Here is a 24119-nt window from a genome sequence, read left to right as displayed (position 1 = left end):
GCAGTACCTTGGGCACCAGTGCTGGGCAAGTATCTTTAACTGGCAGTGACAGCATCACCAAGAGGTTTAGCAAGTCTCAAATGCCTCAGGAGATGACACTGGGAAGACACTCTGTGGTACCATGATTTGAGAACATGGCAATGAAGGTGCTTTGGGAGCTGATCTCAACAGGCCCATACTGGGCTCTGGAGTCAACAAACTCCCCTGCTTAGAGGTATGCTCTGGGAGTGCTTTCTCCTTGAACGCTCTCCAGAGTCTTTAGAAGAGCTCTTTGCATCTTTCGAGAATCCTGGTACTGAGTCCAATTTTTGATGCCTCTTTTTTCGTACCGGCTACGCTGATCTGCCTCTCAATACCGGTAGCACTGGAGGTGTGCTACTGACTAATGCCGAGATGCTTAATATCCGGACTGAGATTAACGGCTCAAGATGGAGGCTGTAGCACTGATTCAAGCAGTAGATATTTTAGTCTGGCTGCAGTCTTTTTTTAGAATGGGGCTTAAAGACATTAGAAATGGCACACTTGTCACTCATGTGAGGTTCCCCCCCCCACCTAAGCAAGTAAGGCAGCTGGGGTGGAGGTCACTATTTGGCATTGCCTTAGCACGAAAGTGGCAGGGCTTGAAACCCAGAGGTGGTTTGGCCTTTTATGCTTGTGAATGATGTGCAAGGCAGCAGAGAGCACTAGGGCCACCCCAACGGGTACCGTTAAGAGAAATCTCTGACAACTTGCACTGGAGAGCTCAAACACCTACAGTGGAATGGACATGTGGAATCACTCAAAGAACATTGGGTTGCTGTATCTAGGGTATCCCCTCCCACCTGGTTTTGTATGTCATTGGTCTCAAAAATTCCTGCTCTGCGGTATGTGGGACAAACTCCCTGCTGACATAGCAATGCCATTTAAACTGGCGGTTTTTAAGTGACTTTCAGCAGTAGCAGTTTTGGAACTAGCGTATACAGGCTCTGAATTTGACTGACTCATTTAGTTCTTACATGTTTTTGGGCATTTCTAAACCAGAAAAGATAGGTCCTTTCTAATTCTGAATTGGACCTGCAACCAAAGCCACAGGGACAGGTTCAGAATAATGCATCTGAAGTTTGAATCTGTTGAAATTAGGTTCTGTTTTAGCCCATCTCTACCCACGGTGACTGTTTGTCCTGGAGGAGACGTCTATGAAAATAACTTGACAAAACTTACAAAACTAGATGCCCAAAATTAGGATAATAAAACCCTATTAGGCACCTAGCTAATTCACCTCGCTGAATTTCAGAAGCGTTGAATACCAGCAGTCCCCGCTGACTATAGTGGAATATAGATGCCTAAATTTAAGCCCCAAGATTAAACATTTTGGCTTGCTGCTTTTACGATGTTTTTTGAAAAGCATAATTTGTTACCTCTAGCCATCCCACAACTGAGCAAGTGAGACAATGAAGTGTAAATGTTACCTCCCAGTTTCTGTGCTGCTAAGCAGGAACACAGTATGGGCAAAATATTTAAACTAAGCCACAGAAAAAATAATCATTGCTTGCCACCTAAGAATTGTGCACATCCTACTGTGTGTTAGTCTCTCTCCCCCATTTCCCTTTCTGAGCCACCTATTTGTCTCATGCCCTCATTATGTCTTGTCTTTCAAACTTAAGCTCTTTGGGACATATTTTCTATGTTTGGACAGCATCTAACACAATGGGGCCTCAACACTGTTGGCCTCTGGGAGCTACCATAATATAAAGGTTAAATTATTTAAAAAAAAAAAAAAAAAAAAAAGTAACTCATGAGAAAAGCCCCAATTTGCCAGGAAAGAGTTCCCCTGATTTCCAATTGGATAGTGCAATTGTCAAGCCCCAGTAAACATAACTTAAGCAGAAATGCCTCTAACCACTATTTTCCATAATTTTCCTAGCAGCCCCAGTGAACCTTTAAAAATTAGTCAGTGCTCTACCAGTTTTGTAAAAGTCCTATGATTCTTAAACTGAAGGTTTGACAAACAGAAAATTGGATTTTAAATTAACTAATGATTAGAGTGGCTCCTGTTAACATCAAGACAGGAGTGAATCTGAGAATTTTACAGGTTAGCTTCTTATATGACTATATCATAGGTAGCATTAATTCTTTGAACTGTTCGACATAATTGGCTAATCTGAAGACAGACAGGGTCAACTGAGGAATTTGCATAATCCATGAATAAACGCATCATGCGTATGCAGAAGTCACTTTCCCCTTAGGTTTTTGTCCAATATACTACAAGTTGTTCTTGGTGAAAATTAGGACCAAAATTTGACCTCCACCCATGAAACTTGTAATCTTGAAAGTCATGACCGCCATATTATTCTTTATTTTAAAATTCAGAATACCCATTTATTTCAAAATCTCATTTTTCTTCTTCCGGACGTCATTAGATTTTTCTTTCTTCAACAGAATTTGTAAAATTTTGGACACTGTAGTCGGTCCTAGCCGGGGCTCGACCCTTCCGGGCAGGAGGGGAGCCACACCGACTCACTACTCTGGGAATAAGCAGTCAGTTAGTCCTGAAACTCCGGCTCTTTGGTGCAGAGTCGGAGCAACCACAGTTAAAGCTCAGGAGCCCAGGCCCTGGATCAGGGCGGGGCAAACACAGTTAGCTCAGACCCTTGCTTGCTGGGCTGAGCGGGCAAATAGTTCAAAGCCCAGGCCCTGGATCAGGGCGGGGCAAACACAGTTAGGCTCAGGCCCTTGTTGCAGGGGCTGAGCGAGCAAACAGTTCAAAGCCCAGGCCCTGGATCAGGGCGGGGCAAACACAGTTAAGCTCAGGCCCTTGTTTGCAGGGGCTGAGTGAGCAAATAGTTCAGAGGCCAGGCCCTGGATCAGGGCGGGGCAAACACAGTTAAGCTCAGGCCCTTGTTGCAGGGGCTGAGCGAGCAAATAGTTCAGAGGCCAGGCCCTGGATCAGGGCGGGGCAAACACAGTTAAGCTCAGGCCCTTGTTGCAGGGAGCTGAGCGGGTAAATAGTTCAAAGCCCAGGCCCTGGATCAGGGCGGGGCAAACACAGTTAGGCTCAGGCCCTTGTTGCAGGGGCTGAGCGAGCAAACAGTTCAAAGCCCAGGCCCTGGATCAGGGCGGGGCAAACACAGTTAGGCTCAGGCCCTTGTTGCAGGGGCTGAGCGAGCAAATAGTTCAGAGGCCAGGCCCTGGATCAGGGCGGGGCAAACACAGTTAGGCTCGGGCCCTTGTTGCAGGGGCTGAGCAGGCAAATAGTTCAAGGCCCAGGCTTCTGTAGCCGAGCGTTGGGTGAGGGGGAAGCCTGCCACCCGTACGGAGGGTGGCAGGGGGGAACGCAGGCCCACCCACTCCACTGCGTTCCAGCCCGGGGCCCTAACAGCGGTTGCTGCCGCTGCTGGTCAGTGGGGTATCCAGACCGCAACACACTGACATAGGCTCACACTCAGTTGCAGCCGGACCGGGGTCGGCTACCCCCGGGCTACTTCCGTGATCCCCCTCACAGCCTACCTCGGTCGTTGCGCCGGGATCGGGCCAGTCCACCTGCATGGGCTCCTCTCTGCCCGGGCTCGGCGGCAAGTCTGGTAGCTCTGCCGGGAAGTCCGGCCAATGGTCCTCAGGCGGCTCCTCTGGATAGCAGCAGGGGCTGAGGGGTTCGGGTCCAGTCTCACCCTCAGGGTTAGCGGGGTTCGGTTCCCAGGGGTTCTCCCAGTGGCGGGCGTGAACGGGCTCCGGCGGCTCCTCCTCGTAGCGGGCCCGGGGTAGCTCAGGCCAGCTAGGGTCTTCGACGGTCTCCTGGCCGGGAGCTCTCGGCCGCACGTCTGCTCCCTGTGGTGGCTGGCCGCCAACTGAGCTCGGGCGGCCGGCCTTTATACTTCCTGTCCCGCCCCTTGACTTCCGGGGGGCGGGGACAGGCGGTGGTGGTCCCACCCACTCTGGTGCCGGCACGTGGGCTCCCTCTTCTGGGCAGGAGGGGAGCCACACCGACTCACTACACACCCCCCCCCTTAAGACTGGCTCCCGCCTGTCGGGGCCAGGCCCTGCCATCTCCCCCATGCGGGATAGGAAGTCCGCATTCGTATGGTCCTTACCTGCTCGATGCTGGACCGTAAATGCGTAGGGTTGTAAGGCGAGGTACCACCGCATAATGCGGGCATTATTATCTTTCATCCGCATTAGCCACCGGAGGGGGGCGTGGTCTGTGACGAGGGTGAACGGGGCCCCGAGGAGGTAGAAGCGCAGGGCATCGCAGGCCCACTTCACCGCGAGGGCCTCTTTTTCCACCACGGCGTAATTCCTCTCCCGGGGGAACAGCTTCCGGCTGAGATATACTACGGGGTGGTCCTTTCCCTCCACTTCTTGGGACAGGACTGCCCCTAATCCTACGCCGGAGGCGTCGGTCTGCAGGATGAATGGGCGTTTAAAGTCTGGGCTATAGAGAACCGGCTCCTGGCAGAGGCACTTCTGCAGTGTCCGGAAGGCCGCTTCACATTCGGGGGACCATCGTACCTGCCGGGGGCTGTCTTTCGTCAGAAGCCCAGTTAAGGGTGCTGCGATGGTCGCGAACTGGGGGATGAACCGTCTGTAATACCCAACGAGGCCCAGGAACTGCCGAACGTGCCGTTTGGTTGATGGGGTGGGACAGTCCAGGAGGGCCTGGACTTTCCCGACGAGGGGCTTGACCTGCCCGCCCCCGACGGTATAGCCGAGATAGTTGGTCTCTTGCCAGGCAATCCGGCACTTTTTGGGGTTGGCGGTCAGGCCCGCCTGTCGTAGGGACCTTAGGACCGCCGCAACCCGGGGCAGATGATCCTCCCAGCTGCGGCTATAGATGACCACGTCGTCTATGTACGCCGCCGCATAGTCCTGATGGGGCTGCAGAAGTTGGTCCATCAGCCGCTGGAAGGTGGCTGGGGCTCCATGGAGACCGAATGGCATCCGTGTGAATTGGTACAGCCCCGTTGGAGTGGCAAAGGCGGTCTTCTCTTTTGAGGTCTCCTCGAGGGGGATCTGCCAGTAGCCTTTGCTAAGGTCTAAGGTGGTGATATACTGGGCCTCCCCCAGGCGGCCCAGTAACTCGTCTACACGGGGCATCGGGTAGGCATCGAAGCGCGAGATGGCGTTTACCCTCCGAAAGTCGATGCAGAAGCGGCGGGTACCGTCCGGCTTGGGCACCAGGACCACCGGACTACGCCACTCGCTCTGGGACGGTTCGATGACGCCCAGAGCCAGCATGGCTCTTACTTCCTCCTCGACCGCACCCCGCATCCGATAGGGCAGGGGCCGGGTCGTCTCTCGAACCACCTTTCCCGGCTCGGTCTGGATGGAGTGTTTGACCAGGGACGTGTGGCCCGGTACGGCCGTGAAGGTTCGCTTGAAGGTTTGCAGCAGGCAGTTAGTCTGTTTACATTGCTCTTCCGTGAGCGATTGTCCTAATTGGGGTGCCGGGGGGTCATCCGTCGAGGGTACCTGGGGTCCCAATTCCGGCTCGGGCGGGCATGGGTTGATTAAGAGGCCCTCCCGGTCCTGCCACCGTTTCAGCAGGTTGACGTGATACCGCTGGGTTTCCTTCCGCTTGTCCGGTTGCCGCACCTCGTAGGTGACGGGACCGACCTTACGCACGACTTCGTAAGGTCCCTGCCACCGGGCTAACAATTTTGACTCACTAGACGGGAGGAGGAGTAGGACACGGTCTCCTGGTTGGAACTCCCGGACTTGGGCTCCCTGATCGTAGGTCCGTTTCTGCCGTTCCTGCGCCGTCTTTAAATTTTCGCGGGCCAGGGCTCCGGCCTGGGCAAGGTACTCCTGTAACTGGATGACATATTTCAGGAGGCCCTGGGCTGGGGACGCTGACTGTTCCCAGGTCTCTCTCATCAGGTCTAAGAGGCCCCGCGGTCTGCGTCCGTACAGCAGCTCGAAAGGGGAAAATTTTGTTGAGGTCTGCGGGACTTCTCGGATGGCTAGCAGCAAGGGTGGAAGGAATTGGTCCCAGTGGCGGAGGTCCTCTGCGGGGAATTTCCGCAACATGCTTTTCAAAGTGCGGTTAAACCGCTCCACCAACCCGTCCGTCTGCGGGTGGTACACGGACGTCCGGAGTTGTTTGATGCCTAAGAGGGCACAGACCTGTCGCAACAATTGGGACGTGAAGTTCGTTCCTTGGTCGGTCAGTATCTCTCTAGGCAGTCCTACTCGGGCGAAGATTTTCAGCAATTCCCCCGCGATAGACCGGGCGGTAATACTTCGCAGGGGGATGGCTTCGGGGAACCGAGAGGCATAGTCCACCAAGACCAGGATGTATTGAAACCCCGCGGCACTTTTCGGGAGGGGGCCCACGAGGTCCATGGCGACCCGTTCAAAGGGCGTCTCCATCACTGGCATGGGGACCAGGGGTGCCTTGGGGATCCCGGGCGGGGCGACCCTCTGACACTCTGGGCAGGAGGCGCAATATTCTTTCACCTCCTGAGAGATTCCTGGCCAAAAGAAGCGCGCCAGGATTCGAGCGAGGGTCTTCTCTCGCCCCAGGTGCCCGGCGGCTGGCACATCGTGGGCCAACTTCATTACCGCCCGCCGGTGACACAGGGGCACTAACAGTTGGGTTTGTGGTTCCTGGGTGCGGGGGTCACGGTCCAGGCGGTAGAGCCGGTCCCGGCGTAGCTCAAAATGGGGCCACAGGGTGGCCCGCTGGGGGTCCACAACCTTCCCGTCTACTGCCGCGAGCTGCTCGTAGAAGCGGCTAAGGGTGGGATCCTCTCGCTGGTCCCGACAGAAATCGGTATCGAAGCGGGGCTGAGGGGCCGGCTCCGGCGGCGGTCCCGCTGCGTCCGTGTTGTCTATCTCGGTCGCTGGACCCTGCTCGGGGGTCTCGGAGGAGGACCCCAACCGATCAGCCTCCAGGGCCGGCGTGGACCGTAGGACTTCCTCAAAGGCCGGCCAGTCCCGACCGAGGATCACAGGGTATGCAAGATGGGGAGCTACCCCAACCACCAGGTGTCGGGTGATCCCCGCGATGGTTAGGGGGACCCGGGCGCTGGGGTATGGTCGGACATCCCCATGGATGCATTGTAGATGAATACATCCGAGGCGGTTATCACCCGGCGGTACCAGGTCCTTACGGACCAACGTCTGGCCACAACCCGAATCGATCAAGGCCCGCGTAGTCCGTCCTCCGACGGCCGCCGGGACGGTCAGCTTGGGGTTCATGGCTGGCCTGGCTCGAGTGTGGCCCGCCCACACTTGCCCATAGCTGCAATCCATCTCCGGACAGTCTCGCCGGAGGTGCCCCATCTTCCCGCAACTGAAGCAGGGTCCGAGTTCAGGTCGTCTGCTCCGGGGGCCTTCCCGGCTTGGGCTCCGGGGGGGGCTTCGCCGAGCCCTTGGGGGCCCCTGGCCCGGGGCCACTGGTCCGGTCCGAGGAGTCGGGTCCGCGTGCCGGGTCCGGGTCTCGCGGCGGGGTTCGGGCCTCGGTGCGGGGGGTCGTGGTCCGCTCGGGGTTTCCCCTTTCTTTTCGCCGCGGGCTGGTTCGGGCCCGGGGCGGCGGAAGGTGGGCCCTACCGCATCTTCGGCGGCCAGGAAGTCCTCCATTAGTGACACTGCCTGGGCCAGCGTCGTCGGCCGGTGGCGAAGCACCCAGGCGCGCCCTCGGGAGGGTAGGGTGTGCACGAACTGTTCCAACACCACCTGCTCGGTTACCTCCTCCGCCGTCCGGGTGCCGGGCTGTAGCCACCGTCGGCAAGCCTCTTTTAAGGTTTGGGCCACTACCCGCGGTCGGGCCCCGGTGGGGTAAGTCTGGCCCCGAAACCTTTGTCGGAAAGTCTCGGGACTGACGTCGAGGGCGTCCAATATCGCGGCCTTCACCAGGTCGTAGTCCCGTGCTTCCTCAGCCGCCAATCCACGATAGGCCACCTGGGCCGCCCCCGTCAGGTAGGGGGCTAAGAGGGTAGCCCACTGGTCCCTGGGCCACCCGGCGACGAGGGCTACCCGCTCGAACGTGACCAGGAATGCCTCCGGGTCGTCGTCTGGGCTCATCTTAGTCAAGCGAAGGGGGGCAGCTAACCGCGGCATCTCCGCAGCCTCCCCTGCCGGCCCCGGTGTGGGGCGAGGGAGCGTGACCAGCAGCTGCTGCAGCTGGACTCCCAACTGCCGCACCAGCTGTTGCTGTTGCTCGAGCTGGGCTGTGTGCTGCTCCTGCTGCAACTGGAGTTGGGCGGCATCTCGCTGCTGTTGCTGTGCGAGCTGAGCGGCCTGCTGTTGCTGTTGCTGCTGCAGCTGGGCCGTCTGCTGCCGCTCCTGGCTCTCCGTGAGCAGCTGAAACAGCCGCTCCATATCCATCCTTAGAACGGGGGGGGGCAACGGCCACTCCCCCTCTAGCCCCTTCTCACAGGGGCAGGGGCTCGTGCCCCACGTTGGGCGCCAAATGTAGTCGGTCCTAGCCGGGGCTCGACCCTTCCGGGCAGGAGGGGAGCCACACCGACTCACTACTCTGGGAATAAGCAGTCAGTTAGTCCTGAAACTCCGGCTCTTTGGTGCAGAGTCGGAGCAACCACAGTTAAAGCTCAGGAGCCCAGGCCCTGGATCAGGGCGGGGCAAACACAGTTAGCTCAGACCCTTGCTTGCTGGGCTGAGCGGGCAAATAGTTCAAAGCCCAGGCCCTGGATCAGGGCGGGGCAAACACAGTTAGGCTCAGGCCCTTGTTGCAGGGGCTGAGCGAGCAAACAGTTCAAAGCCCAGGCCCTGGATCAGGGCGGGGCAAACACAGTTAAGCTCAGGCCCTTGTTTGCAGGGGCTGAGCGAGCAAATAGTTCAGAGGCCAGGCCCTGGATCAGGGCGGGGCAAACACAGTTAAGCTCAGGCCCTTGTTGCAGGGGCTGAGCGAGCAAATAGTTCAGAGGCCAGGCCCTGGATCAGGGCGGGGCAAACACAGTTAAGCTCAGGCCCTTGTTGCAGGGAGCTGAGCGGGTAAATAGTTCAAAGCCCAGGCCCTGGATCAGGGCGGGGCAAACACAGTTAGGCTCAGGCCCTTGTTGCAGGGGCTGAGCGAGCAAACAGTTCAAAGCCCAGGCCCTGGATCAGGGCGGGGCAAACACAGTTAGGCTCAGGCCCTTGTTGCAGGGGCTGAGCGAGCAAACAGTTCAAAGCCCAGGCCCTGGATCAGGGCGGGGCAAACACAGTTAAGCTCAGGCCCTTGTTTGCAGGGGCTGAGCGAGCAAATAGTTCAGAGGCCAGGCCCTGGATCAGGGCGGGGCAAACACAGTTAGGCTCGGGCCCTTGTTGCAGGGGCTGAGCAGGCAAATAGTTCAAGGCCCAGGCTTCTGTAGCCGAGCGTTGGGTGAGGGGGAAGCCTGCCACCCGTACGGAGGGTGGCAGGGGGGAACGCAGGCCCACCCACTCCACTGCGTTCCAGCCCGGGGCCCTAACAGCGGTTGCTGCCGCTGCTGGTCAGTGGGGTATCCAGACCGCAACACACTGACATAGGCTCACACTCAGTTGCAGCCGGACCGGGGTCGGCTACCCCCGGGCTACTTCCGTGATCCCCCTCACAGCCTACCTCGGTCGTTGCGCCGGGATCGGGCCAGTCCACCTGCATGGGCTCCTCTCTGCCCGGGCTCGGCGGCAAGTCTGGTAGCTCTGCCGGGAAGTCCGGCCAATGGTCCTCAGGCGGCTCCTCTGGATAGCAGCAGGGGCTGAGGGGTTCGGGTCCAGTCTCACCCTCAGGGTTAGCGGGGTTCGGTTCCCAGGGGTTCTCCCAGTGGCGGGCGTGAACGGGCTCCGGCGGCTCCTCCTCGTAGCGGGCCCGGGGTAGCTCAGGCCAGCTAGGGTCTTCGACGGTCTCCTGGCCGGGAGCTCTCGGCCGCACGTCTGCTCCCTGTGGTGGCTGGCCGCCAACTGAGCTCGGGCGGCCGGCCTTTATACTTCCTGTCCTGCCCCTTGACTTCCGGGGGGCGGGGACAGGCGGTGGTGGTCCCACCCACTCTGGTGCCGGCACGTGGGCTCCCTCTTCTGGGCAGGAGGGGAGCCACACCGACTCACTACAGACACAATATGCAGTATTTTTGATTAAAATCAGAGCAGCCCAATTGTACCACAATCACTGGCTGTCAGAGGTGCTTAAGAGTAACAATCATGACTAAGAAGGGGAAACAATTTTCCAAAGGCCTAGTCTGGGACCAGTTTCTCAGAAGCTCCCAGCTGAAGATACCAACTGACGTATACCTTTTGGAAGAGGAAGATAATCAAGGGAGGTACCACTTTTGCATTACAAAGCAAAATGAAAAACGTGTGGATATCAATTTTTGGCTCAGTAATTTGTAAATATGGAGATTAAGAGAGTGCACTTTTGAAGCTGATTGATTGATACCTGATCAGATTTTTACATGCAAGCATTTTAGGAAAGTCATACATACATTCAGTCCAACATACAAGCTTCCCAGCGCCTTGAAACTTAGAGACAAATTCCTCTTCCCCAATGTCAGAAAAGGAACAACAAAATCTTTCTAATTATTCTTTCAGAATACTTGCTGTCTTGACTGTTTCAAGTTTCTTTCTTGCCAGTTCATTTAAAAGAGAGTATTAGAACAAAATGCAGGCTAAAAAATGGTGATTTAGAAAAGGAGCTGAAAAGAAAACAACTGCCTTTTCAAATATCAGAATGGAACTTAAGAAATTCATATTGGGAAGGGGCAAGGAAAGTGGAATGAAGGAGACAAAAAGAAAGAAAGACCATGAAAGCAGGAAGGGAGAACTGAAAATAAGTAAGTCTGCTGACAAAGGAAAAAAAAAAGGTGGCAAGAGATTTCTGTAACACATGAAGACTTAAAGAATATAAAGTATAGAGACAAAGAAAAGGAGAACATGCAGAAGAATTCATCTTGCATCTCAGCATTTATAATACTTGGTACTTCTGTAGCATCTTTGAGGATCTCAACTGTTTTCAGAGATAATTAAGTTGGCCCCAATACTCTGCCAAGTAATTGTTAGCTACATTTTATAGATAGAGAAACTGAGGAACAGAGAGGGTGTCTAAATTTAGTCAATTCAGTCAACAGGAGCTGCTGAGTGCTCCGAACGGTTGAAAATTAGGTGACTAATTTAAATACCTAAAATCCATACTTTGGAGCCAAACTAAGACTCCCACTTCTGAAAATCTTGGCTTAAATGACCTGACCAAGATCACAAGAGTCCGTGGCAGGGCTCCCAGATCTCTTAGTTGCTAGCTCTATTCCTTATATCACAAAGCCAGCCTTTCTCCCCTTTTATTTTAGTATCTTAATTCAAAGGTGAGTTAATGTTTTTAGTGCAGATAGACTAGTAGAAACTCACTGTAACACTGGTCAGTTAACCTTTTAAAAACAAAGATAACTTCAAAATAGGATTCCAGAATAATCTCCCATCTGAAAGTACGTGTATGAGGTAAGTAAAGAGGAAAAGCTCTCGAACAAAAAACTGTTAATGCAGCCAGCTGTATATTTTATTTGATAGCCAAACAAATCCAAAGTAATGAATAAAACTTAGAACTGAAATTCACATGCAAAACACACTTGTTTTGGGATATAAATTAGCCTAATAAATTCTACAGCATATAAAATACAAAAACAGTATATTCTCTTTGAGGTTTCTACAAATACAGTTAAGGAATTAAACTCATTTGTAACACTACAGCTGTTCACCTACTTCTGTTCATTTCCTTTAGTAAGATATTGCAAGAGTTGAAGTCATTTTTATTTTTAAAGAGGTAAGCTAACTAAGCCAAATGAATCAAATGTTATCAAGTAACAAAAAAAACTGATCTTAGAAAAAATTAAATTTGCAAATAAACTTAAGTGATCCTTAGCTACACTTTCATGTACCTGAAGGATGAGTGCTCCCCGTGGACAGGTAAAGTGAGGGGAGGAGCTGGAGACTGGATATACAGAGACTGGACAGAAGACTGAGAGCCCTTCCTGATTAGCTTTCCAGTGTTGGAATCATAAAGTCGAACTTCAGGACCCGGCTGAAACTTTGGATGGATGGGCGTCGGGTGAAACAGTGCAGTCTGGAACGCGCTGTGTGTATCAGGAAATGTGGCAGGACTGTTCTCTCTGTTGAATGTAATTTTTAAAAAGTTACATCAGAAATTTACATTAATTAATTATTTGTAACTGGAAGTGGAAGCATTAGGATTTCCCTTTCAGAGAAAGGACACATCAGGCTCTGACAAAACAGAGCATTAGAGCAGTCACACAGATTATTATAGGGCAAAATGGATCTGCCTTTTTTCGAATACAGAAAATAATTTTTTTAGGGAGTATGTTCTCAGTACACATGAAAATTCCACAGAACTTAATAGGAATAATGTATGCATAAGGAGAGAACAGACTTAATGTCATATTTTATTAACAAAAATGAAAATATTCTAAAACAGCTATATTAAAACATTTCTCAAAATTTAGTTTCTGAAATCTTAAAACACAATTTCCTCTATAGCATTAAAACCAATACATAATATTTGTCCACCACAGTAATTTGTAGATACTAATACAAACCAGATAAAATGTGCGAGTGCACACACACACACACACACACACACGTTCATTTGTACAATGACTTGTAGGATATGATAAATATTTGCTATTCAATATTGCTCTTAAAGCAAAACAAAACAAAAAAAAATAGTACAGCAACTTCTGCCTCAAAGAAATTTACAAAACACCAAATTAATTTACTATTGCACTAAGCCACATATATGGCTACTTTAGAAAAAAAGCCATTAATAATGCCATCAAATATGTTAGTCACTTAGATGAATACCATGTGGAAACACATATACACACAATAACAAGGATAGAAGAACTAGCTATGCATCATATAGCGATGTAAGGAGGAGGCAAACCTATCTTAAGAAGGGTATTCAGCAAAAGTAAGTTAATCACATATATTTATACATGCCAGCCTTTTAAAGTTCTGCCACAACACAGATTTAAGATCAGATACTTCATAGATAAAATTATCTATTTCTCTCCAATGTTCTTAGTAAATTCATTTTATATGCAAATAGGATCTCTTAAGAGTTTATCTGCTTTTGTAATTTATTCAGCACCTGAAGTTGCAAGCCCTCTAGGATAGCAATCATTGCCACAAACAACTCTGACAGCAGAGGATTTGACTTCAGAAAAAATGCACATGCTGCTACACATTAGGAATTCAAGTCTTAGTTCGTATTTTAAAAGTCTCCCTGTTAAGAATATGAAAAAAATATACGATGCCAGAGCAACATTTTATTTTAAATGAATGTGTTCAGTATATGGAAGAGAAGACCATCACTGCAGCTCATTGAAACTGCAGCGTGAATTTTAAGTAAGCAGGAAAGCCAACCTTTTGATCTTAGAGGAGGTGATGTTGGCAATTCACTGAACGACATTCTGCTAGGATTACTATCTATATGCATCCGAAGAAGTGGGCTGTAGTCCACGAAAGCTTATGCTCTAATAAATTTGTTAGTCTCTAAAGTGCCACAAGTACTCCTGTTCTTCTTTCTGTCTGGAGGCACCATCCTATGGTGAAAGGATAACTAAGGTATTGAATATTTGGGTGTGTAAGATCTCATGGCACATTTTAAAAACTAGTGAAGTTACAATCCATTTATTTTGGACAAAATTTTCAAGGCTCCTAGATTCCTGTTTAGGTTTCTAATTAAAAAGCTACCTCATTTTTAGACATACTGGGCACCCACAAACCCTATTTATGTTACAAATGTTAATCCATGCACATGACTTCAGTTAAGTCTTCACCAAAGGATGGCAGTAAGCAATCCCTAGCCTGATGTCATTCATTAAATCAACCAATATCACTTTTCGCAGCACTGTGAATTTTCCAAAGCCATCTCCTATAAAAAGGTCAGGCTCTTCTGATCAGTTTGCAAGCCTGATAAGATCAGCTGACGTGGTGCAAACAAGAACACAGCCAGGACTTACAAGGTCTAGGACAAAAAGCAAAAAGCAGAATCTCCATTGGAAGCCCCTTACCATCAGCTCTTTCAGTCACATCACCTCCTTCAAGAGGGCTCATCATCTATAGTGGTCTCTTCCCCTTTGGGATTTTTCTTTAACCTTTCTTCTGCTTCCCCTCTCCCATCCGAGGTTTATCCTCTTCTTATTTTGCTGTTCACCTCACTCCATTGTTTTTGTCTCTTTCCTTTCTTACCATCCTTCCTTCATTTCACCCATTTTGTTCTCCCATCAGTCTCCCTCCCTCCCCCCCTCCCCCCCCGCTCTCATATTTATCCTCCCCTTTTCTCTTCCAACCTCTTCCCCCATTTGTTCTTCTTACATTTTGTTTTTATCCTGGGTTTCTCTTTCCTTCTCTTGGTTACCAAGAGTAAAATGGTTAGCTGGTCAGGCTTCTCATACGCTGAGAATCTGCGTGCTCGCAAGATGGGAGACTGCATGATTATGTTATGCTACACCTCCATTCCTGGTCCCTACAGGCTCTCTACAGCACTAGAATGCAGCACCACTGGTCAGACCTGTTGCTGCCTCTTAATTAAAGTCCCTGCTTGTGGTACTACTAGTCCTAGAGACTTCCTTGAACTCCAAAGCTTGGATCAACTGCCTCCCAGTGATAGTCCTACATGCAAATAGGACAAGAAATTGGCTGAAATATGGCATGGAATTTTCATACAAACCCTACATCTCTCATACAATTCTGGGTTCATGACATCTTATGAATCAACTCTTTATACAGAAAGGAGAATAAAACCAGACTAATAACATGATCAACCTATCTTTGGTCCATTTTTTTTTTTTTTTTTTTTTTTGCATAGAAATTTTACCTTTGTGTTTTGATGTAGTCATCTTTTAAGGGAAAGAGCTGCTCCTCTACCTTGTCCCAACGCTCCAAGCAGCTCCACAGCCAGTCAGGGTTTACAACATGGAGATGTTTACAGTCCAGAGCTTGCCGTACTTTTTCTGTGCCTATTATTAAGTCAAACACAACATTACAGTGTTCTGAATAGAAAAGAAGAGGCTTACGTTTTTAAATAGGATATTCTGTGGTCTATTTTGAAAGTTATCAGCTGGCTCAAAGACATTACAGGTCATGTTCAAACAAGTCTTAAGCCTTGGCTGCACTAAGGTATTTTACAAGAAGCTTATTAGCGGTGAAAATGTTGTGAAATTCCTTAGTGCAGACACAGCTAGTGTTCCACTAAAACTCATTCAAATGGGAAGTGGAACCAATCAATTCATAACACTTGAGCATTTTTACACTGAGTAAAAAGTCAAAAAGATAAAAGGAACAAAAAAGTTACACATTTCCAAAAACACAGCCTTGTATCAAAAGATATCACAGTCTAAAGCAGGAGTGGCCAAAGAGTGGCCTGTTCAGTACCCCTAAAAACCTAAGTATATTTCACATTCCATTAATGTATGCAGTGTTCTGTTATACCAAGCAGTTATACCACACTGTCAAGCACATGGCCACCCTCTTTGATTTGCCATGAGTGTGGCAGGAGCTAACGCTACACTAAAGCAGAAATCATGGATTCTTTAGTGTCAAATGGGAGTATTGAATATAAAATTACTCAGAACAGGCAAGCAAGTTGCCAACATGCACCCTGGGACAGTGGAACATATCAGGAAAAAAAATTAAAAAATTAAAAGAAAAAAAAAAGAAAGAGGGAACCCTAAAACCATTATGGCCAAAGGCCTTGATTTATAATGCAGTGTAGACGAAAACCGACATGAGAGTCACTGGAAAGAGCAAAAAGCCAGCTAGATTGCTACAGATTTCTCCAGAGAACTATCATGATCAGCAAGCCCCACAAGTAAAAAGTGAGAGGAGCTCTCCAACCTACTAGAAGAAAAAGGGAAGAAAATGTATATTTTAAGGGAGCTGGAATTAAGCGAGCAAACATGAAGAAATTAGGTCTAAGGAAAAAAAAAAAAAAGAGAAATAAGTTTTTGATGAAGAACAGGAAGCAGTTCTTTATCGTGTTTTTAATCAAGAGGTTAGCAAAAAGTTTGAGGGTTGGGATGATGCAGTCTCTTGTACTAGGTATAAGTCAGGAGACTAGTTGTACTATTTTGGACATACACCTCTACACCGATATAATGTGACTCGATAACACGAATTCGGATATAACGCAGTAAAGCAGTACTACTGGTACTCTCAATTATAGATTTATTTCCTTTGCAGATTACCCTCTCTCCCACACTCCCCTGTCCCCCACCAAGTAACTGTTAGGCTTCAAACTGACTTGAATCTATCCCTTCAAGAGATAAAGTGGAAGAAAAGCAGCTAGATGGGAAGGACAGTTTATATGTTATGATGAAAAAACCACACAGGAGGTCATATTGGTTTCAGAGGAGCAGAACTGCATTTATATTTTTATTTTTAAATTATATGTTGCAGTAATAAAGGAGATAAAGCTTGTAGTAGTCTTAATAAAATTGCCTTTATTATTTTAATACAGTCTTTTCCTAGGAAACAGAACGGTTCTGGGCTTATAAACATTATTTGTGTCTGCTGCTAAAGAAACAAACTTGTTTCTCTGCACTCATGAAACCTTTCCATCTCACAAAGACAGCTTCATGATCACGCCTAGAACTTTACTTTGCATTCTGTTTTAAAAGAATACCAATCACAAACTGCAAAAGAAATGTTTTAGACCAATGTCAATTTAGGGATAAAAAAATGAATCCAAGCTATTCACTACCTTTTGTAAAAAAAGGATGGGACATAATACGTAGAAAACAACATCCTTCTCAGCGCTGTTTGATGTCTTAGCCACAGAAGCAAGGAACAGCAGTTGCACTCCTATTGTTGGTCATTTTCAGTTTAAAAGAGAGGCAAAGAGAACTGTTGCACACACAACCTACCCTATTTGTAACTAATAAATAATAAAAGCAACAATGCAATAATATTTTTACTGTGATCTTCGGGTTATACACATTCTATTGTGCTAGTCCTATGGTCAAATATTTTGACGAGATTATTTTGGCACATCTAAAATACAAAATAGTCTAAATAACTGCAGTAGCTTGAATGACTAATAAGATTTTAAACTTTATTTTTATGGACAAATTTACTCTAAACTTCAATACTATTGAAAGTGTTTAGCTGCCCTACCAGTTGCCTCATACTCACTTAACTCTGGGAACAGGGTATTTCCCCTCTTCAGAAAGCAGGGGCTAGTGATATATAGGTAAACATGCCTACATTCTTTAAAAGCCAGATCCTAAAGCTTTTATACAACAATGGTATCTTAAGAAAAGATTGAATAAAATGAATTATTTTGCCCTAAGTGAATTAAGTAGATATGAAATTGATAGCTGGACTATTGAAGGGGCACTTAGCTTAGTTATGTTTTGTAAAAAACAAGATTTTACAGAATTAGAACAAACATGTCATGATTCTCTCCTTTATAAATTCTCACTAAGTTTACATGTTACCATCCCTTTGTAGCCTTTGCAACCTCATAATGCTCAGCCATTATGTGGCAAACAGCAAGGTGCGGTCTCACCTATCTCAGATTAAAATAAGGAAACATCAAAGAAACACACCAAAGTCACACACCAAAGTCCTTGTTTGTAAGTGTGGATACTTATATTATTTTGCACCCACATGCCCTGATCTGGATCAAAGTTCTGTTTTGATAGATTTATGGAGACAGAGGTAGAGGCTGTGCCTGCCCCAAAGGGTTTACAATCTAAGGATGTATAAAATTCTCATTGTGCCTCAGTCTCAAGAAAATGCTAGACACCAAACAAAGATCCAGCTAGCATTTTACATCTTCATCTGCTTATCGACTATGCTAACAAAGTGCACAATTTATGTTTTAGACTTTGACTTCACTCCAGTGCCCTTGGAGACCTTGTTGCTGTTTACTGTCATGGACTTCATGTCACAAAATGCCTCCAAGCATGTTACTTGTTTTGTCACTTCATGTATTCCCTGTAAGGAGCCAGGATTGTACTGCAAACTAATTGCCAGCCACAATTACCTACAAATCCCACAGGCACATGTCTTTAGGTGGTCTTTTGGTACATCTGTTGTTAGACAAAGACATATGGTATCCATGTGGAAACAGTGTTAAAGGGGCGGGACTGCCTGAAGAAAAAAGATAGAGCTGCAAAATTTCTACAGGTTACCCATAACATATAACACAGATTCACTAGTGAAATTCACATACCAGCTTGTAAGCAGCCACAACAGAATGAGCACGAAAGGCATGTAGCCAGCTGAGTAATCATGTGTCCAACTATGTTGTAAGGGCACGATTCCCACCTAGAAATCTTAGGTCAGCAGTTCAGAATTTCTACTCCAAAGGACAAGATATAGCACAATCACTACTATCTATACAGAGGAGCGAAAAATTTACTCCACAGTCAGATCCAAGTTGTAGGACTCAACTGTTCTGCAGTAGGTGTAGGAAAAGATACAATGGTGTTACCTTAATGTAAGAAACCTTTCCCACTACAGCAAATTGCCATTGCAAAACGGTTATGCAGGACTACATTCCTGATCATTAGGTTGTAAAGATGAACTACTCTCTCTATTACTTAATGCTCCACACAGTGAAGGCTTTGTATTACAATAGTGTTCACAACAATATTGTTAATTAGTTTTCAAATCGTTAATACACTCAGTTCACATACTAGGATATAGCATATTAATATAATTAAAACCTAAAGTTAAATCTAATATTTATATTTAGCTAACAGTAGTGGATGATTCATTAAAGGATGTGCAGTCATTAAAGACATCTGCGATACAAATAGTTTTGCAAATTTTCTTATTTAGTCTCAGGGTTTTTTGTTTTTTTAATTTTGGTAGAAAGGTACCATAAACTCCTAATAAAATCATGTTAATAGTGAAATTATACATTCCAGAAACAACAACAAAAAAAGGAAACACCCAAAACGTTTCACTGTCTCAAACGGTGGCTCGGGACCCCCAAGTGGTTTGCGACCCCATTTTAATAGGGTTAGCGGGGTTGGTTTAGACTTGCTGGGACCAAAGGCTGAAGCCCAAGCCCCACCACCCAGAGCTCAGGCTATAGGCCCCCAGCCTGGGGCTGAAACCCTTGGGCTTCAGCTTTGGCCCCCCTGCCCGGAGCAGTGGGGCTCAGGCGGGCACAGGTTTCTGTCCCACCTCCTGTGGCCATGTAGAAATTTTTGCTGTCAGAATGGTGCCACGGTGCAATGCAGTTTGAGAACCCCTTATGTGCCTTACTCTCCAGCTAGCCTTGAATAATATTGATATTTTCGAACAACAAGCGTTAAAATTACACCACAGAGGGGGGGAATCGATTTAAGATACGCAGCTTCAGCTACGAGAATAGCGTAGCTGAAGTAGACGTATCTTAGATCGACTTATAATCACTTAGATCGACTTAAAATCCTCACGGCGCAGGATCAACGGCCACCGCTCCCCCGTTGACTCCACTTCCGCCTCTCGCCATGGTGGAGTTCCAGTGTCGACAGCAGAGCAATCAGGAATCGATTTATTGCGTCTACACTAGATGCGATAAATCAATCCCCGATAGACAGATCACTACCCGCCGATCCGGCGTGTAGTGCAGACATACCCTTAGACACAAAATAAATATGTCCAGAAGTTATTTGCACAACTACTTTCAAGAACAACCAGAACTGGAAACTAAGGCATATTTTTTGCAACAATTTTGTAGCGAGTTTAGAAATATTTTCTTGGCTCTACTACATGTGAAGTTTATTTTATACACAAGGAAACAAGAAATAAAATCTAACTATCATTTGCATTTTGATAGCGACCAAATACCCCAAACAGATTCAAGGCCTCACTGGACACAGTGCTGTATGTACACACAGGAGGATATTATTCCTTGCCAGATAGCGTATCTTATTTCAGATTAGATTAACCGTAACCAACAGTAGGGAAGTGAGAGGGAAGAGAAGGAAATTGATTAAAAGATTTTGCAGGTATATTAGCTATTGCACAACTCAGTGGCTCAAACATCCCTCCCCACATCCAGAAGAAATCAGCTGATTCCCTCCCCTGACTCCCACTCAACCAAGCCATGGCATTGGCTGAATGATTTCTTATAGGCATCACAGCAGAGGAAAGTGTTAAAGAGAGTTTTGAAGGAGAGATTTGGGACTACAGACTAGACTAGAAAGGGCATTCATGCCTAAGGCTCAGCATTCTACAAAGCAGAGACATTATTTATACAAGTAAAACAGATTCTATAAAAGTGCTTATTACCAAAAGGTAGAACATATTTTTTTGTTCGAGCAAAATTGGAGTGTTTATGATTGTGGAACTAGCTGGGACAAAAATGTATTTTTTTAAAAAGTGACAGTACTTAGGGAAGTAGAGAATTATATTGGATACTTTAAATTACATCACATGAAGGCAGACAACTAAATATTGACAAATTTTATAAGTGCTTGCATACAAATGCTAGAAGTCTAAATAGTAAGATAGGTATACCTGAGTGCCTGGTATTAAATGAGGATATTGATATAATAGGCATCACAGAAACTTGGTGGAATGATAATAATCAATGGGACAGGGTAAGACCAGGTACAAAATACAAAGTAATGACACAGTAGGTCACACTGGTGGGGGAGTGGCACTATGTGTGAAAGAAAGAAGAGTGTCATATATAGGAAAAAAACTTTAATGAATTCAACTGTATCACAGAAACTCTATGCATCACAGAAATTCCATGCTTGAATAATAAGGGTCTAGCAGTAGGAATATACTACCAACCACCTGACCACAATGGTGACAGTGACTATGAAACACAGTGATATTAGATGCTACAAAAACAGAAAACTCAAAAGTAATGGGGGATTTCAATTATCCCCATACTGACATGTCACCTCTGGGTGGGATGCAGAGATAAAATTTCTAGACACCATTAATGACTGCTTCTTGGAGCAGCTAGTCCTGGAATCCATAAGGGGAGAGGCAATTCTTGATTTAGTCCTAAAAGGCGAATAGGATCGGGTTCAAGAAGTGCATATAGCTGAAATGTTTGGTAATAGCAACTATACTCTAATTATATTTAACATCCTCATAGGAGAGAAAATACCAAAGAAACCCATCACAATAGTACTGAACTTCAAAAAGCAGAACAAAAATGAAGAAGCTAGTTAATGGAAATTAAAAGGAACAGTCATAAGGGTGAAATGTCTGCAAGCTGCATGGAAACCATTTAATAGCACCATGATAGCGGTTCAAACTAAACGTATATCTTAAAATCAAACAAAACCAAAAGAACAGTCAGAGGGCCAAAATGCCACCATGGGTAAAGAGCAGAGGAAAAGAACGAAAAAAGACAAATCAAAAACAATTTTTTTTTAAGTATCTCAGCCGCAGGAAGCCTGTCAAAATCAGTGGGACCACTGAATGATCACAGTGCAACAGGAGCACCAAAAGAAGATAAGGCCATTGTAGAGAAGCTAAATGAATTTGTTACATTGGTTTTCACTGCAGAGGATTCATTTAAGGTGACAAATCTGAGGACCAGATGATAGGAACTCAAATATGAAATTGCAGAACTGCTAACTGTGGTACGTAACCAAATGCCTAGATCAGCCTCTGTACCACATGACTGGAGGATAGCTAATGTAATGCAATTTTTAAAAAAGGCTACAGAGGCGATTCTGGGAATTACATACCGGTAAGCCTAACTTCAGTACCAGGCAAATTGGATGAAAGTACAGTAAAGAATAGAATTATTAGACATATAGATGAACACAATATTTTGGGGAAGAGTCAATATAGCTTTTGTAAAGGGAAATTATGCCTCACTAATCTATTAGAATTCTTGGAGGGGGGGGGTCAAAGGATTCTAAGCTAGATGGATCATTGGTCTGACCCAGTGGGGCCATCCTTATGTTTTTACTTACAAGCTTGCAAGTCAAAGGCATGCAAAAAAGGCCACAAAGCACAGAATTTGCCGGACTAAATTGTAAGCAGTACCACGTGTTTACTCTTTGTGTAAGTGAAATATTGAGAACAAAATAACGGAAACCACCAACATAGTCAAAATAACTTTAGCTAGTTTGGGTTTTTTTTTTGCTTTTTAAATTATGTTATTGAGTGAGAGCCTGGGGATCTAGATCCTCTTATCAAAATCAGATGAGATTAAAAATATCCACTCACTTGTGGAGAAGGGAAGCTCTTCTTGGTGAGTGTGGGGACATAAGCCATTTATTTCTGCAGACTTGAAGTTTTCATTTAAAATTAAGGTTGTCAAATGATTTTTAAAAAAATCGCAATTAATCACGAGATTAAAAAACAGTCGCAATTAATCGCAGTTTTAATCACACTGTAAAACAATAATAGAATACCAATTTAAATTTATTATAAATATTTTTTGGATATGCACAACAGCCCTGTAGAACAAGTTTTTTATACCTAGGTCTACAAATTAGATAAAAAAAATACACAAGGACTTTTTCCAGAAAACTGGACCGTCAGTTCTTCTTCCTCTTATGGGACAGCAAGGCAAACATGGCAGAATATGTACATTATGACACTTTTATACAGCATTTCAAAACTAGGTCTTCCTAAAACAGTGCATTGAGCTTTTACTTTGCACACCAGGAAAGAGACAACCAGAACATATACAAAAATCAAGTTATTATGCTAGCGTCCTGTATTCTTTCCTCAATACTTATTTAATCGAACATTCAAGCATTATTCTCCCCTTGCTCCAGCTTCTTTATCATGCTGCAAATGCAAGTGTGAAATTATCTTGAGCCAAGCTGCCATGGAAATATTTTGGTCATAAATTCAAGATTATTGCTTTTATGCAAAAAACAAACAGATTAGTGGCCATAAGAGGCAAAGCCCCTTTGAAATGAGACATTTTGTAATTTGGAATGGAAAACTCTGAAGAAACACAAGAGATCAATTTAGTGATTTTTATGATTAAAATACTATCAAGCCCTTTACATTTCCAATAGAATGTGACTCACATTTTGTGAGTAATTCTCATCTGATGGAGCTGCATTGACATCAGCGCAATTCTCAGAGTAAGATCTGCTCAATAGCAACTGTAGCAGAGCCCAAGGGATCATGAAATACTGTGACCCAAGTTTTCAGAAGCGTGCACCAAACACATTCACAAAATGAAAATTATACGAATGCACAGTCCCAACTAGCACACCTGCAAGCATTGGAAGTCCCCAACTCCCAGTCAATCTAAAACTGTTCCCAATCTGGACATTTTGGCTACGTCTTCACGGCCAAGAAAGGTGTGTATTAAAGTGTGATGACTACCACGGGTTATGTATCTCATTGTAAAAAGGTGAGGCACAAGTAGCTTTTACCACAAGGTAGCTAGCCAAGATCAACAGTACACACACACCCTGCCCATTGATATTTTACTATGTCACAGTATAAGCTACGTGTGCCATGTCTCCACTAGGATTTTACAAAGAGATCGTTAATCCAAGCTAGTTACCCCATTGTAATAACACCCCTTTTTCTGGCTGCGAAGACAGGGCCTTAGTCACCGTCCATCTAGCCCAGGGATCAGCAACCTTTGGCACGCAGCCGGACAGGGTAAGCCCCCTGGCGGGCCAGGCCGGTTTGCTTACCTGCCGCATCTGCAGGTTCGGCCGATCGCGGAGCCCACTGGACGTGGTTCGCCACTCCAGGCCAATGGGGGCTGCGAGAAGCGGCGGCCAGCACATCCTTCGGCCCGCGATGGTTCCCGCAGCCACCATTGGCCTGGAGCAGCGAACCGCGGCCAGTGGGCGCCGCGATCGGCTGAACCTGCGAACACAGCAGGTAAAGAAACTGGCCCAGCCCGCCAGGTGGCTTACCCTGGCAGGTCGCGTGCCAAAGGTTGCCGATCCCTGATCTAGCCAAGCAGTTTTTAAACCACTGAAACCAAGTTCATCAAAAATGTTTTTTGCCATGATGTGCTAAAAATCAAAGTTTGGGAACCTAGAAATCACCATTGTTTTCAATGTTCAGTGCAGAACTCAATATTTTTTCATATTCATCATATTTCTTTTTCAAGAAAAATAGGAAGACTGAATTGGTTGGACTATTAAAGTAGAAATGATATTATGAGCTTGCATTGAAGTTATAGATTTGGGTGAAAAAAGCTTCACCACGCTAATAAAAATATATTATGATGTTTTTATACTGTAATCCTTTGACAT

At 46.5% G+C, this 24119-nt stretch overlaps 1 protein-coding gene across 1 annotated transcript in view; it reads right to left on the bottom strand.

The window, feature by feature from the left end:
* The window catches only part of CTDP1 (CTD phosphatase subunit 1), a 200740-nt gene that overhangs the window by 138952 nt on the left and 37669 nt on the right, over positions 1 to 24119 (bottom strand). Inside the window, exons 9-10 of the mRNA XM_054020060.1 lie at positions 14780 to 14921; positions 11820 to 12050 (exon numbers count right to left, since the gene is read on the bottom strand). Coding sequence (XP_053876035.1) covers positions 11820 to 12050; positions 14780 to 14921 — 373 coding nt within the window. The remainder of the gene's footprint in view (positions 1 to 11819; positions 12051 to 14779; positions 14922 to 24119) is intronic.

This window comes from Malaclemys terrapin, chromosome 2, assembly GCF_027887155.1.
Source record: "Malaclemys terrapin pileata isolate rMalTer1 chromosome 2, rMalTer1.hap1, whole genome shotgun sequence".
NCBI classification, from domain to species: Eukaryota; Metazoa; Chordata; order Testudines; family Emydidae; genus Malaclemys; species Malaclemys terrapin.
The sequence above is the reverse complement of the archived record's forward strand: the minus strand, read 5'-3'. Positions and strand labels throughout refer to the sequence as shown.